This window comes from Arvicanthis niloticus, chromosome 7 (genome assembly GCF_011762505.2).
Source record: "Arvicanthis niloticus isolate mArvNil1 chromosome 7, mArvNil1.pat.X, whole genome shotgun sequence".
Classification (NCBI taxonomy): domain Eukaryota; kingdom Metazoa; phylum Chordata; class Mammalia; order Rodentia; family Muridae; genus Arvicanthis; species Arvicanthis niloticus.
In genome coordinates, this window is record NC_047664.1 from 45,932,098 (window position 1) to 45,947,728 (window position 15,631).

Here is a 15,631-nt window from a genome sequence, read left to right on the forward strand (position 1 = left end):
TAGTGTTCTGAGACTACTGTGTGAACTAGGATTCTCTTGAGCTCCTCTACTCTGCTAAATACTATCAGCATCAAATCATGACTGCAAACTGTTTCTTCCCACTTACACTATTCCCTATTCCACAAGGTCATTTCTCTTCTCAAGTTGGGCTTCAGAAACACTGGAAGTTACTAAGAAGTAGCAGACTGACATCTTCACCAGAGCACGGATGATGTGGTTCCACTGTTTGCCTAACATTTACTAGGAGGCAGTGTTTCCTCACAGACAAAATTCACTCTCTCTGTGGTCATGTCCATTGCAGGGCTCTCTAATCTAGTGAGTGTTGGCTTCACAATGAGATTGTGTTCAGGTGTATACTATTAATGAACCAATCAACTTAACACTGCTGTTCTAGCAACAGGATTGTTGGGATTCAGTCTCACTCCTAATCACATTGGCTTTTAAGACATGGGGAAAAAAATTCTTGCCACAAGTTTTAGGGAAACGTTTTATAATTTATATATAAAATTTCAGTAAGAAACAATGCAAAATGACAAGAATATCCACCTTACAAGAGCCAAAACAATAAAACCAAAATTTTAAAAAAAGACAAAGGAAAAAAAAAGACAAAAAAACCATAACCCCAAACAATGAAAAACCTACACATAATGAATGTAAATTTTAATTATAAAACAAGAGTATGAACAGAGCATTTAAAACCTCAATCATTTGGCAACTCTTCATATCATTGCAAGAAACAGATCCAATCTTAAGAAAACGTTATTTTTATGAAAAACTTAAGTCAGACAGTTTGTTCATTATGTGAGTTAAATCATGTTTTAAAAAGAATCTGGCTATAAAACCAGTTTCTATCCTGACATAACTGTATAAAACATGACATCCTGAAGCTGAATATCTTGGAGTAATCTCACCTTCAAGCAGTTCTCTTTACTGACAGTATGGCGATGGTGGCAGAGGCTTGGGGTGGACACAGAGAAAAAGACTTTACCTGAATCAGGTAACTTACGTTATGGGGCTGGCAGTACAGCCACAGGGGCAAGGATAATCCAAAGACAAACAGTCATGGCCGTGGACGGAAGCAGCGGAATCCTTTCTTCAGCTAACCTACTTTACTTGGATGCATGCGTGAATTTCTGTTTCCTGCCAGGCCATATGCAGATAGTTACAGGGCACTCGGAGTTCTAGAACTCTTCTACTAATGACTGCATAGCATTTAAAACCCTCTTTTTATTAAAAAAAAATAATAAAATAAAATAAACAGATATATAGTAAAGTTCACAGATAAGATTTCTTTGTAAAATAAATAAAGTGTTCATTGATTAGCATCATACATTGAGTAAAATACAGCCTGTTTTTACATGTTTATATACTATACACAGATCCCACGGGCAGCCTGGTGTCTGATGGGCTGGAAGGATTGCATTCTTGACGTGTCAAATTGGAAACCCCAATTTCCACTGTTAAAATAGACAGCTACTTTGCTGAGTTCAGATACAAAGTAAACTTATCTTTCTTTATCTGAAGTGAATGTACATAATACCGTCCATGAACAATGGTATATAACGCTGTTTAAAACATAAAATGAACAAGCTCGAACCTAGAAAGTTACAGCACATGCAGATCCTTTCTTGTTTTTTAAAAAAGAAAAAGCCCACGGGGCAAGGCTTGTCCATTTTCTCTCCACTGGGTTGTTATTCAGAAAGCCAGAGCCACCATTACCGCTTTGCCTTTTTCAGAGGGTTTTCATCTACTTTCTGCTGGCCTCTTGTTCGAGCTCCAGGAGGGCTGACTTCTCTCTTACGCTTGACAGAAGGGGAGAGCTGTGCCTTTGATCTGTATTGAGCAAAAGTCAAGGCAATGAGGAGTGTTAAAATCAGTTGCTTCAAATAACTTGGGAGTCTTTAAAACAGTACCCTGGAGGGAAAACCCCAGTCTTTAATACCAGACGTTCTTGAACGTCTGGATCTTCACCAGCAAACTTGAACAGAGCACAGGCAGTGCTCTGGAGGAGGCACACAGAGGCCTGTACTCTGTGCCAGACCTGCCATCCTGAGATCCTGATCTTGGCCTTGTTAGCATCCTTTCCTACATCCCTGTTCTACTGATACACACACAAACCCCACTGGAAACAGCCACACAAACACAGCAGGAGTGTAACCTAGCATCTGACACAGTCAAATCATGTTCAGAGTAGTATTAGAGAAGCCAGCTGGCACAGGAGGCAAAGATTTAGAGGAGCATAGTAACTGATTCAGTCATGTCACCATCCTCAGACATAGACAGCTCTTGTTGGCTCTCTTCTGTTTCTAGGACAGTGGTTCTCAACCTTCCCAATGCTGAGACCCTTTAATACAGTTCCTCATGCTGTGGTGACTTCCAACTATAAAAATTATTTCATTGCTACTTTGTAACTGTAATTTTGCTTTTGTCATGAATCATAATGTAAACACCTGACACACAGTGTATCTGATACATGACCTTCAAAGGAACTGCAGACCACAGATTGAGAACCATTGTTCTAGGACAAACCAATCAGACTGCAGTGCAGTTTTTACATAGCCTGCTCTCTCCTTTCAGCACTCTGGACTGCAATGCAATCTAAGCACTGCTATGCTCAAACAAGCAGCATCCTTGTCGACATTTTAACCAGTGATTTCCTTCCTTTTCTTCCTTTTTGAGATAAAGTGTCATGCAGCTAGCCTAGGCAAGCCTTGAACTCCCTATACAGTACATGATGAGTTTGAACTTCTGATCTTCCACCCCCAAGTGATATTAGCATGCATGCACCATCATGTCCAGTTTCTGCAGTGCCAGGGACCAACTGAGCCACATGCCCAATTCTGTCTTTTTTTCCTAATTATCTATATGATCTATCTAACCAATTTTTTTTCAACTTCAGTTCAAGAGCCCTCTTGTGAGAAGACTTCGAGAAGAGCATGCAGTTTCCTCCCTAGGAACTATACAGTGCTTTAATGTAGTCTCCTCCCTAGGAACTATACAGTGCTTTAGACTTTTACCACAGCACTAGCCACTAGAACTTATCTACTGTGCCTTTGTAGACTGCAGATTACAGTCAATACTTTTTTTTTTTTTTTTTTTTGGTTTTTCGAGACAGGGTTTCTCTGTGTAGCCCTGGCTGTCCTCGAACTCAGAAATCTGCCTGCCTCTGCCTCCCAAGTGCTGGGATTAAAGGCATGTGCCACCACCGCCCGGCTACAGCCAATACTTTAAAGCAAAATTGTAATAGAAGATAACAGAAAATGCCATTCACCATACCTATAAAGTTTTACTATTGAGTGCTTTGTCTGTTATAATAGTTTAAATGTGAGCACCAGTTGCATTGTGAAACATAACTGTGGGTTGCTATTAAAAGTCTGAAAGTTTTATACACATTCACTTCTGTCATTAGAAAAGACATTTTTCAGGGTAGTTGCAAAGATTAAACATGTTATCTAGCTATACTTCTAATATCTGCTCATCATATGGTAAACATGCAGACACAATTTTATTGATAAATTAAATAACTAAAGCTTCAGGAAAAAGAGAAATGCAACTTTATTGCTGCAACGGCATACTTATTGTTCTTCTGACAGAAAAGGAAACACACTGAGTTGAATGGTGTTGCAGATGATATGGTTCTTATAGGTTACCTAAGAATAAACTGAGAACTACTAAGAAATATTTGTTAATAATTCATCCCAAGTTGTGTCATGGGAAGCCACTGGCCACTAACTCACTGTAGAACTGCTGTGCAACAGAAGCCAGTGTTATGCTGTGAGCTGTTAGCAGGAAGCAGAATCGTGAGTCAGGCTCCTTCTCTCCTCTTGTGGGAGCTTGCTAGGCTGACAAGCCAAGCCCTTTCCTTATACCCAGAAGCCTGCCAGAAGTGCAGACCCAACTCTTAACAGTCACGAATGGCAATGCCACCATGTAATTCCTCTGCACATTCAATTCTGAGAAACATGCATCCAGACTGTTCTGATACTCTGACACATAGAAAATAAGGATGAATATTTCATCTCATCCAATGAGGATGAAACGAGACAATTTCCTTCCTTCTGAAGACACGTACATATTACAATGTGCTATTAGGATCAAGCACTGTAAGAGTATGAATAAACAATATTTATATTTGTGGAATCATCTTTTGTTTATGAATGTTACCATATACAAAGAGGAAGACAAGTTCCCAACTTCAAGGAAGAAACTTAATAGTTCAGGGAGAGAAGCAAAATTAGGCTACCTACACCACTGCCACCTGCCATTCTTACTGTGTAGTGCTAACTGCAGATGCAATAGGAAGGAGATGAGAATGGGCTGCAGTAGATAGGAGGCCCTGAAAGAGAGGGCTTAAGAAAGGAAGGACTTGACTCACCAAGGCAGGCAGCGAGCACCCACTGCCTTAGCACAGAAGAGGCAAAGGAGGAGGACTGTGGGAAGCAGAGGTGAACCCGGCTGTGATGGAAGGTGCAAGCTGCAGGTGGCTGTTTGAAAGTGCTTCTGTCACCTCTACCATAGTTTAAGCCTGAAGTGACTCTAAGCTGTGACATGCTTCACCACATTGTACAGACTGAATTAACTACTCAGACATGCAATCACTTGGGCAGAAACATGCCTGACTTCAGTCTTTGTACATGAGAGTTGGTTAATAAGGCTCACAAGAGTCAAGGACAAGCCTGTGTGGCTGGGCCACGTGGCAAAGCCACTGAAGACACTTATTTTAAGCCTTCCTATTTCTGGAAACCCATGATCCCCCAAGACAGCTATTTGGTGAAACAGATATTCTTAAGAAAATAGGAAAAGCATTACTTGGGAGGTACACAACTTGAAGGGCAGGCAGGGACTTACCTTCCTAATGGGGGAGATTTACTAACTTTTTCGCTGGTAGATAACTTCTCTTTTGCTAACTTTTGGCGATTTCTAGGAGAAACTGTTTCTGGGATGCCAAGTTTGGATGTTGCACGTGTAGATGGCTTGCTATGATTCTTTCTGAAACACATTATAGAGACACTGGGCAATGGTAGCACTGGATTCTCTAGTCCAGGGGGGCTACTAGAAAGGAAGAGATTTTGCATGGGCAAGACAGCTATGGAGACTCATAGGATCAAAGGGGCTATGATCATTGCTAGTAAAGACCTTGGTGTCAGCCAGGACTAAACTCTACCTCCAGGAAACTGTCTTTGCTTTTCCTGTGCATATTTTACCACAATCAAGAAGATGACTCTAAAAATAGCAAATATATTGGCTGACAAGGAAACCAAAGAGCTCATCAAGACAGAAAAGGAGACGAGACGAAGGTCACTGAAGGCTCGGCTCACAGCACCAAATGCGCCAAGTAGTCAGTTATACAAGAAAGAAATCAGATTAAGGGAAAAGCTGACTTTCTAGATAAAAGGAAGAAAAAGGATTGATTCAGTATATGGTATATATGTAATTAAATTTGAAGCAATTCCAGTTTGGATGCATACTAAATATCAATATCTATAAGATCAGCAGAACAACCCTTCTGGGTTTTTGGTCCACACCTGGTGTGGAACATTTGTTTCTAAGAGAGGATATAGATCAGAGAGCCTCCAAAAGCCCAAACACAAATAAAATATCAAGGAAGCTCAGGATAAGAAGAAGGCCTGGAAACTGCAAAAAGAATTATTATGAGGCCCCAAGAGTAGAACTTCAAAGGAGCAGAAGTCACAGGGAGGCTAGCATCTACAGTGCACAGGAGGAAAAGCCCAGGGAAGAAGAGTTTCACCTGCCCTCGTGGTATGCACAAGAGCATGACCAATACGGAGGAGGTGCTCTGGCTCAAGTGCCCACGGTTAGCAATATAAGAGGACCACAGAGTGCACATCTAACCCTGAGGACCTAGGAAACCATGAAGATCTTAGAGCCCTGGGATCAACCAACTAATGCTGAGAAATTTAAACCAAATGGAAAAGAATCTGTGGATAAATCAAATGCTCCTAAAGAATTTGACAACATTGGTAACTCAAATAACCATTAAATGACTTATTCTTTTAAAAATATATTTTCCTTATCATAAATGATGCCATTCATGTATATAATACACTTTGGCTATTATTTTAAAAGGCAAGCCTGCTAGTGACGTTTTAGATATTCTCTGGAATATAGGAGGTCTAATGAGCTTTCTGTAGTTGAGTCCCACTACACTGAAGGAGTCCCAGAATTTTCAGTGTAAGAGTCCCAGAGGTACATAAGGTTCTAGTGGTACACCCATAGGGTGTGTTCACTTTCTCTCAATAGGGCTCATGTCTCAGTCACTTTCTTTGTCTCACACATTCTTTCCTCTTCAACTTCTCTCCTCCAAAAGCCCAAACACCACACTATGTAACTTTAGTCATGAAAGCTCCTTGATTTTGTCTTTTGCATTTAAAATCTGATTCTTCTGAAATATTAAATCATGTCACCAGAGGCTAATATTGTCTGTGTTTGGAGGATTTAGAAATGGGTTGATTTTAAATCTTTTTATAAACATGATACTATATTACTATTATATTATGGTGACAGGTGTTAATGTTAATACTTTCAAAGTAAATATCTCAGACCTTTTTGATTAACTTTGGAGAATGAAATTATAGTTTACGCTAAGATCAACAGTGTATGAATGACACTGAAAATGGAAAATATTGGTGAATGCTAGGGAGAGCCGTGCAGCACCGCGTGCTTAGTGGAGGAGGGGCACTGCTCTTGTTAACAGGTGCAGCAACGTGGGAGGGTCTAGGGAGGACTCTTGCAGCTAAATACTCCAACTAGTTTCCGTCTTTTAGAATATCGACAACCCTAAATAAAATACTTCATTTGATTTCACATACATTAACTTAGAAGAAGCAGAGAACTCATGACTTCTTCCAACTCTTTAGACCACATATTTAGTAAGCCCCCAAATGTTTGTACCTCTATTAGGGTTTGAGAGCACATACTTTAGGGGAACATGTAAGTTCAGGCAGTTCTTCAGGGTCAGCACAGGTGATGTCTGTGTGTGGGCATTTGGGTTCCTTCATAGGACTCAGCACACACTGAGACAGTAGATGCTTAAAAACTGTCTGGAGAGAACTGACTAATTTCATCAAACATGCACTTAAGTCAGTCAAATACTCTGAAGTAACCTCAGCAACTGAGACAGAAAAACATTCTCTCTGAGTGGAGACAGTCAAGATGAGAACACGGGAAAAAACCAGCTCTGAGAGAGTCCCATGACACCAAGAGCTGCTTCCAGATAGAGCAGCTGCTGAAGGCTCTGGAGGCTCCTGGTTGAGCCCGTTACCTCTGTGCCTCTGATCTGCTGGCTGATCTTGTGGTGGCTCCCAAGGGCTCCTCCTCCTCTTCCTCCTCCTCCTCCTCTTCTTCCTCTTCCTCATCAGACTCCTGATCTTTTTTGTCCTCAGATGTTTCAGAAACTGATTTCTGGCGCTTTCTTTCTGGCTCTGAGGATTCTGTTCAGACAGAAGGGTAACACCTGGACTATACAATTCCCAAAGACACTTCCAAAGGACAGCCATGGAGTAGAACTTAGGATATTAGCAACTTGGAAGCAGAAGAAGTGGTTTTCCACTTCCTTTTGGTTTTAGTACTTGTAGTTCACACTGTTTACCTTAATCTCAAACACATTTGGGATAGTTTACTTATGCAGTTCACAGCCAGCATTTGCAAAAACTTCACATGTGCTCAGAAAAGCATCTGGGATGCGCCATTTCTGCCAGGGATTAGAGCCATTTCACACACATTTATGCAACATTAATTCTTGCTGCACCCAGCTGGATTTTTCTTCATCCAAAAAAGATTGTTACAAAGTATGATTTTGAAATAAGACTCTAATTAACAATGTACAGATGCACATTCTTATGTAACCCATTCTTGGGTTATTTGTTTTTTATCCTCTGTTTTGTATTATTTTTGTTTTTGTTTTAAAAGGGCCTGCTGTTTTCTAAAGAGAGAGGGTGGGGGTAGGGAAGAACGTGCCAGCCTCATACCAGCATCATCTGATGACGTCAGTGAGCGTTTGGGCTTTCTTCCCCTCCGACGCATACTTGCTAATTTTTCTTCACTATCATCCTAGAAACAATAGTATTAAAGTTGAAAGGGTGGTTAGCAGATCATTATTAAGTTTACTTATAGAAGATACGTTTTGATAAAACAAAACAGAACAAAACTAGCACTTACATTGCTTGTACTTTTTTCTTGTAAGTTGGTTGTTTCTTTATTGGACTCATCTTTTAAGAAGACAAACCAGAAATTAAATTTTAACAGTAGGTTTAGCCTGTTATCTGTCATCATTCCAATGTTAATACACTGTTATATAATTCATTATTTAGGGCATTCTTTTTTCCAGATTTGGAACTATCAGAAACATCATAATGAAAGATCTTAGGTAGGTGACAACATGTAAACATAGAATTTGAAGTTTGGGGAGGCAGCTAGCTCAGTCAGCAAAATGCCTGCCTTGAAAGCACGAGGACTCTCTCTGAAAGTTCAGAACCATAGAACATGCTGTTGAGGTGGGGGGAATGCTCATGGCCAGCCAGTCTAGGGGTGATTACAAACTGATAGGAGACCCCTTCTCAAAGGAGGCAGATGGCATATCTGAGGATAACACCTGAGCTTTTCCTCTGGTCTCCACACGTAGGTACAGACATGCGTACATACAAATACAGCATCCTGCCCTACTCTCACACATACATATTAAAAAAGCATACATAAAATGCACTTATATTTCATTTATACCTCATTTGCATGACTGGAAGGCAATACTATACAATATTTTTAGTGCATCTGTATCCTGAGTGCAAACCAGCACAGGACAGCTATAGAACTTTCCACTTTATCATCTCAATATTGGAAAGGTTTTGGATTCTGAAGCAGTTTAGGTATTTGATTAGAGATGCTTCTTTTAAGTGTCAGTATTGATCTATAAATATATCAACTTCAGTTTACAGTTGAAAAAATGGAGCGTGAGTAACTAGGTATCTATACTTTGTTCAGTCACACAATTAATAAGCAGAGTAGTATTTTAGTTTTTATTGTTAAGGGACTTTTCACTCCAAATGCACGCACACCATGGAAACCAGAATAAAAAATACATTATAAGCATATTGGTATACTCTTAACCACTGAGCCATCTTACCAGCCCCATGGGCAACATTATTAACATTTTGGAATTTTTTTTTCTCTCTTTGGAGTGAGGACAAAATGCTTGAAATAATTCTATCTTTTAAGGATCTCAGTTTGTAAGGTGCACAGGTCTCTTATAAATGATGACTCCTCTGAGCACAGTAGGTTGTTGTCATGAGCCTCTACCTTCATGGTAACAGTGCTCCCCAGAGCTACTTGTGCTGTTTTAACTTAACACAAGCACAGCAAAGCACAGCTTGGACACTGCACTGCATTTATCTCCAGCCTTACTATTTTCCTTTCTATCGCCTTGTCCTGCAGTGACAGTGTCCCAGACTGAAATGCAGACTGAAGAAAAACCAGTAAGGCCAGGCAGTGGTGGCACACGCCTTTAGTCCCAGCACTTGGGAGGCAGAGGCAGGCAGATTTCTGAGTTCAAGGCCAGCCTGGTCTACAGAGTGAGTTCCAGGACAGCCAGGGCTACACAGAGAAACCCTGTCTCGAAAAACAAAGAAAAACTCAAACAAACAAACAACAACAACAAAAAAAAAAACCAAAAAAAAAAAAAAAAAAAAAAAACCCAGTAAGTACATATAACTTTCTTTCTAAACTAAAAGTCAACTTATTTCACTGAGAAACAAATCTCCTCTAACAGCCACACTAGATTCTCTGCTTAAGTAGGAAAAACATCTTACATGAACTGAAACAATGAAACAACATCCCCTCCTTAGACCACAGGCAGAGGGATGCTTGGAACATACCTGCTTGGCTGACTTTCAGTTTCCCACTAGGTGGAGATTGCTCTACCTAAGTTTAAATGAGCAAAAAATAAGAACAGTTAGTCAGTATTATACAGTAAGACAACCAGTAAATTTTAAGGCCTTTATTACATAATGAGAATAATGGGGATCTATTTCCTGTGTCTAGTCAAACAAGGCTAGCAAGAGTGCATGCCCATGCTTCTGACCAATCTCTGACACATGAGTCTTCCCCACCACCTTGGTGCAACTCTGGAGACTGAATGCCACAGTCGTGAATCAAGTTGTTGGCTTCCCTGAGGTCAGCCAGCCATTTCATATGCGGTTCTCCACTTGTGCAGCCTTACAGTATTATGAGAAAAGCACTCTGGTGCTACAGTACTGACCATTTCAGAGCCAAGGAAGCAGTCCCTGAAGATTACATGACTGGCCACGAGTCACAGGTCTGGAGTACATGGTAAAGCTAATGTTTAAATCCAAAGTGATGTTTTCTAAGTCACTGCTCATTGTCATCGAGGTACATGGAATGAAATCTTCATATAATGATTTCACTGGGTATGTACTCCAGAGTCAAAGATAAGAACACTCAACGGGATAAAGTAGCAGTATTGGGAAATGGCTGAGTCAATAACATGCCTGCTCTACAGACATGAGGGCCTATGTTGGGATCCTAGAACCCATATAAAAAGCTGAGTGCAGGCAGAGATGCATGTTTGTAACCCAGAGTTGGCAGGAGAGATGGGTGTATTCCGCTGGTCAGCCAACCTATTTACATCATGAGTTACAGGTTAACTGAGGAACCCTGCCTCAAAAACTACAGTGCAGAATTATAAGGAAGACACCTGCTGTTGGCCTCTGGCCTTCATGTATGCATGTACATGCACACACATGCATTCACACACGTGTGTTCCCACATGAACATGTGCACATACTATATCCACACCCATACAAATAGCAATGATGGTTCCCCTGCACTAAAATCAGTGCAAATTGAGTACAAATACAATTCAAGAGAAAATCACAAAGCATCACAGGCCATCAGAAGCTTCCCTTGAAAAGTTTCCACTCAAAACCACATTAAACAGTTAATTTCTTTCTGTATTTTAACCAAGGCTTTCTAATTTTTAGATAAGTCCACTCCTAGGTATGGATGGAACTGGCTTACGAACAGCTACCAGAACTTTGTCCATAGGAAAATACTACGAATCAAGGAATTTCCTGAATGGCTAGCCCACATGTTAAGAAAGTCTTTTGACATATTTAAATAATGCAAAGTAGTTTATAACATGAGCTGTTCACAGATCAGGAGTAAATATTTGAATGGTTCTTTTCCCAGCTTTTACAGTTACTTACAGTGGTTATGTCAGTCTCTATTTTGGAGTCTTCTTCTAAAAAAATAAAGTAAAAATTTACTTAGAAGGTCAATTTAGAAAGATCTTGTGTATGGTGAAAGAAGATGTGCCTAACACCTACTTGATTTAGGGTCTGTTTCTGCAGGGTATTTGCGAGGTCTTCCTCTTTTCCTTTTAATTATTGGCTGATCATCCTAAGAGGGAAATGAGGGAAAAAAAATACCCATCAATAAAAAAATAATTTACCCTCCCTTGAAATTCAGCGTTCTCTTAATAATAGGAATGAACCCCAGCTTTGGTGCAATTTTATATATTTCTATTTCTTCTTACTGTAGTCCCCTTGCTTAATGAGTACTGACAGTCCTACGAATCCAGAGTCCCATACAAGTAACAAATGCTTGTCCCAGACAAGAACTATGTTTGGGATTTGGTTTAAGCTACTTGTGGTCAATTGTTATCTCCAACAAATCAATCAATCAATCAATCTAGTGAATTTCTCACAAGAAGCTGTTAAAGAGCTGGTAAACTAGCAATGGCTATTTTGGGATTTAGAGGATTGTCTCAGGCCACTATCATTCTCTGACACAGAAGCTATTTGTCAACTTGAATGGGCTGGAAGCAGACATGGCTGGCTTGGGAGCTGTGACCTCCTGCGAAGCCATGAGTCTGCCTCAGCAAGTGTCTCCTTTTCCCTCCTGAAGCTGTTCCCATTCCCTCCTGCAGTGCTAAACTGAAAGGCCAGGAATCTGACACTGCCCCTGGCAAAATGCTGGACTGACCCTATCTAATAATGACATAAATAGGCTTTATAAAAATACTTCGATGAAATGAGACCAAGGGAACAAAATTAATCAGAATGACATTAATAAAGCATACTGTTTAAAAGTGTCCTGCTGCATTAAAAACATACCAAAAGTACTCATGAAAGTCTCACAAAGAGACACACGGCACATTTGGAAGTTATTTTGAAAGAATAAATATGAAAACCAGTTCTCACCTCCTGTGACTTGATGCTGCTGTCATCTTCATTTGCCTCAGTCCTTTCACTGGTACCCTCACTGCTGCTACATTCATCTGAGGAGAAGGCAGAGTTCAGTGCCATGCTGCTGACAGGTAAACTCTCCTCATGCTTCAGAGGCTCAGCACTGTTCCAGACGCACACGCACACATGCACACTTCATTTGCATATTTCCATAATTAAACCAATAAACCCAATTATAGTTAACTAAGAACACACTTTGAGAAGAGGATGAAACTTAAAAAAATAATCCCCAACTTTACAAATGTAAGCATAAGGTTCTGCGCTCTATGAAAGGAGCAAATGGGCAAAAGGATGCTCCAGCAGGTGAGGCTTGGAGCAGTGTGGTGCTGTGAGGCCTGGGCCCTGGCACCCCAACTGAGGGCTGTCACTCACCTCTGTCTTCCAGGGCAGTGCTGCTGTTTGTCTTTGAAGTAACTGAGAAGAATTCCTCCAGATCTCCAGAGTTCTCTTCCTGTAGAGAAGTTGAACAAGACCAGAGGTTGCACTTCCAAACTTAATTCTGCATCCATTCACACTTCCTGAGTTTCTCTCAGTACCAATTTCCTATTGGACACTTTGAATAGTTTGATAAATGTTTTTTTTAGAAATCTAACCATTATTGCAGTTACTGAAACTGTTAAAAGAAGATAACAAAAACTGAAGGCAGAAAAGCAGAAGGCAGAAAAGCAGATTTAGGTGCAAAATACCAAGGTTAGGTTTAGTTTTAGTTTTTTCCTACAAAATATACTTTGTGGTTTTAAGAGAAACTCCAAAGGAAGAACTACTACAAACTGCATTTCTTTATGGAGTGGTAGAGGAATGAGGTATAGAGAAGGAGTAAGAGGGAATATGTCAAAAAGAACATCTGGGGATCTAGTTGAATTTATTTAGAGTAGCACTCCCTAGCAATTAGATTACTCACCAGTAGTTGAAGAAAGTTTTGAGCACATAACATTAAGCGAACCCTGAAAGCTACAGTAACAACTAGGCTAGTATGATATGCTCACAGGTGTAACCACTTTCTGATTAAAGTCCCACTCTGCAAAATAAAACTCAGACTTGGAACTATTTGCTAGACCAAGAACTTGTGATTAGAGCAAACCTAGTTTTTTCCAGTTTTCCTACTATTTCTGCTAAATGGACACTGTATTAAACTGTGATTAAAATGATTTAATGTTATACCCATAAATGCATCTCTTAACCCTCATTACAGTAGCTTCTATTTATAGTAGATACAGAAGAACACAAAGGCCCACAACTGGCCAAGGTACAGAAAATAAAACACTGTAGACTGCTCAGCCCAAAATGGACCATTATATATACTACCTCCCTCTTCCCCAAGGCTCAGAGATATGAGAGGCAGAAATACTGTGAGAACCAGAGGTGAATACAATAAAACTGTCCTTTGGACAGAGCAGGGAAGCTGCATGTAGAAACTCACAGTGATTCTGACAGGACACACAAAGCCTATGTTGCAAGCTGAGGCCAGATCAAATCCCAGCATGGAGAGGAGAGGTAGGTATGAAGTCCCAACCCTAGCTGAAGAACTATTGGCAACTGATAGCTGCCGGGTGAGGGAGAGTTAGTTTTCTTTAAATTGTTGCTCTTGGTAGGTCTATTATGCTTCAGTGGAAGCCACACATCCAAAACTATATGGGCAGTACAAATTGAACTTGATGGGTTAAAAAAAGTTTCTAGTGAGTAGGAAAGAGATGGGGATGTATGTATGTATGTATGTATGTATGTATATTTCCAATGCATTTTTGAAAATATCTTTTGATTGGCCAATGACTGCTAAGTAATAGGAAATTCGGTTCTGGTATTCTACTACACAGTAGTATGACTACAGATACTAGCAATATATTATATTAAAAACTGGAAGATACAATGTTGAGTGTTTTCTACCATAAAGAAACAATAATATTTAGGGAAATTAATAAGCTTATTTTCTTTCTTTCTATCTATCTATCTATCTATCTATCTATCTATCTATCTATCTATCTATCTATCTATCTCTATCATCTATCTATCTCTTTATCCACATCTTGCTGGCCCATTTTCCAGGGACCTAAATAAGTATCAAACAAAACAATCACATCTGTATCATACCACATCACAGTCTTTCCAAACATTTGTGTTTTTTTCCTACTTTGAAGCAGATTCTTCCTGACTAGTAACGAGCATGACAAGAAACTTGTGTTATCTCCTAACAATAGCAATGTGAGCTCAGGCAGTTTTTATTTGTGTGTGATTATACAATGAATGTTCTCTTTGTAGGAGTCCTATGGTATCCAGTGTGAAAGGAAGGTCACTACATTTAACACTAGGCTAATAAAGTCTGAAAGTTCATTTAACTGATTATCTGTAAAATCTACTCACATGAAGCTGAAACCCAGGGGTCATTCCCAAGTCACCTCACCTGTGGAACACCCAGCTTTCCCTGGGGACCTTCAAAGCACTACATGACCAGTACCAAGACATGGAATTACAGGCCATGACTGACAATGTAGCTCTCTACGACTGCAGACAACAGGACTAGTTTCTACATTAAATATTCACAGAAAATTTTAGAATAATTTTAAATTAAAAAAATAAAATTAAAACACAGTTGTCATTTTTTTAAGTATTCTAGTGGTTTTTTATGCTTTTGGTCTTGGAGGATACAGGTTTAGAATACAGAAGGTCTGACCACCTGAGAGAGCCTAACAGCTGTCTGTAGAGTAGGCTATTTACTTTGACCTCATTAATATGCAGGCTCATGTATAGAGTGACTTCCGACCTCGACTCTTTGCACATGCCGGACGCTGGGAGGACAGATGTGTGCCTTTGATAGCTGGTGTTTGCTCAGGCTCACGGATGTCTGAGGATGCTGCCCAGTCTTCATGACTGGGACACAATGTATTTCCAGTTAGGGGATGATTGTTCCAGAGCAAGCACTAGATCCCTCAAGAATTCTACCAGCTCCTTATGACAAGTGTGAACTCATTTTTATTCTCTGTTTTCCACTTTTCCAGTGCCTGGTGTTTTTCTAAATCCAATTTTTATCTTCTTTTAGTTTTGTCATACCAATTGGACTATGATTTTATTGCTTCTAAAAGTGATACATCCCTACTTCATGAACTCTTTTAGGAATAGTATAGTCACTCCCTACCTAGTGACAGATCACTATTACTGTAAAATGGGATATTAAGTAGCTTCTGAACATAGACAGCTTCTGTGTGAGAACACACTGAAAATATAGAAAATATTACCTATGGATGCTTTTCTATGGTAAAGGACTGAAGATGGAGCTCAGGGTTCCATGTACTCTAACCACATGCTTTCTCTCTGAGCTATTAGATTTAAATAAATTAATTATTTAAAAATTTACATGA

General features: G+C 39.8%; 1 protein-coding gene across 10 annotated transcripts in view; it reads right to left on the reverse strand.

The window, feature by feature from the left end:
- Window positions 1-645: 645 nt before the first annotated feature.
- The window catches only part of Bod1l1 (biorientation of chromosomes in cell division 1 like 1), a 55,140-nt gene continuing 40,154 nt past the window's right edge, over window positions 646-15,631 (reverse strand). For 7 of the 10 annotated variants that reach the window (XM_076938433.1, XM_034508365.2, XM_034508364.2 and 4 more), the window contains 10 exons: window positions 12,651-12,729; window positions 12,234-12,310; window positions 11,358-11,430; window positions 11,238-11,272; window positions 9,888-9,933; window positions 8,179-8,228; window positions 7,989-8,070; window positions 7,283-7,451; window positions 4,849-4,989; window positions 646-1,833 (listed from right to left, as the gene is read on the reverse strand). In XM_076938433.1, the coding sequence (XP_076794548.1) occupies window positions 1,716-1,833; window positions 4,849-4,989; window positions 7,283-7,451; window positions 7,989-8,070; window positions 8,179-8,228; window positions 9,888-9,933; window positions 11,238-11,272; window positions 11,358-11,430; window positions 12,234-12,310; window positions 12,651-12,729 (870 nt within the window). In that variant the 3' untranslated portion in view covers window positions 646-1,715. The remainder of the gene's footprint in view (window positions 1,834-4,848; window positions 4,990-7,282; window positions 7,452-7,988; window positions 8,071-8,178; window positions 8,229-9,887; window positions 9,934-11,237; window positions 11,273-11,357; window positions 11,431-12,233; window positions 12,311-12,650; window positions 12,730-15,631) is intronic. The other 3 variants (XM_034508362.2, XM_034508361.2, XM_034508363.2) reach the window with 1 other exon arrangement.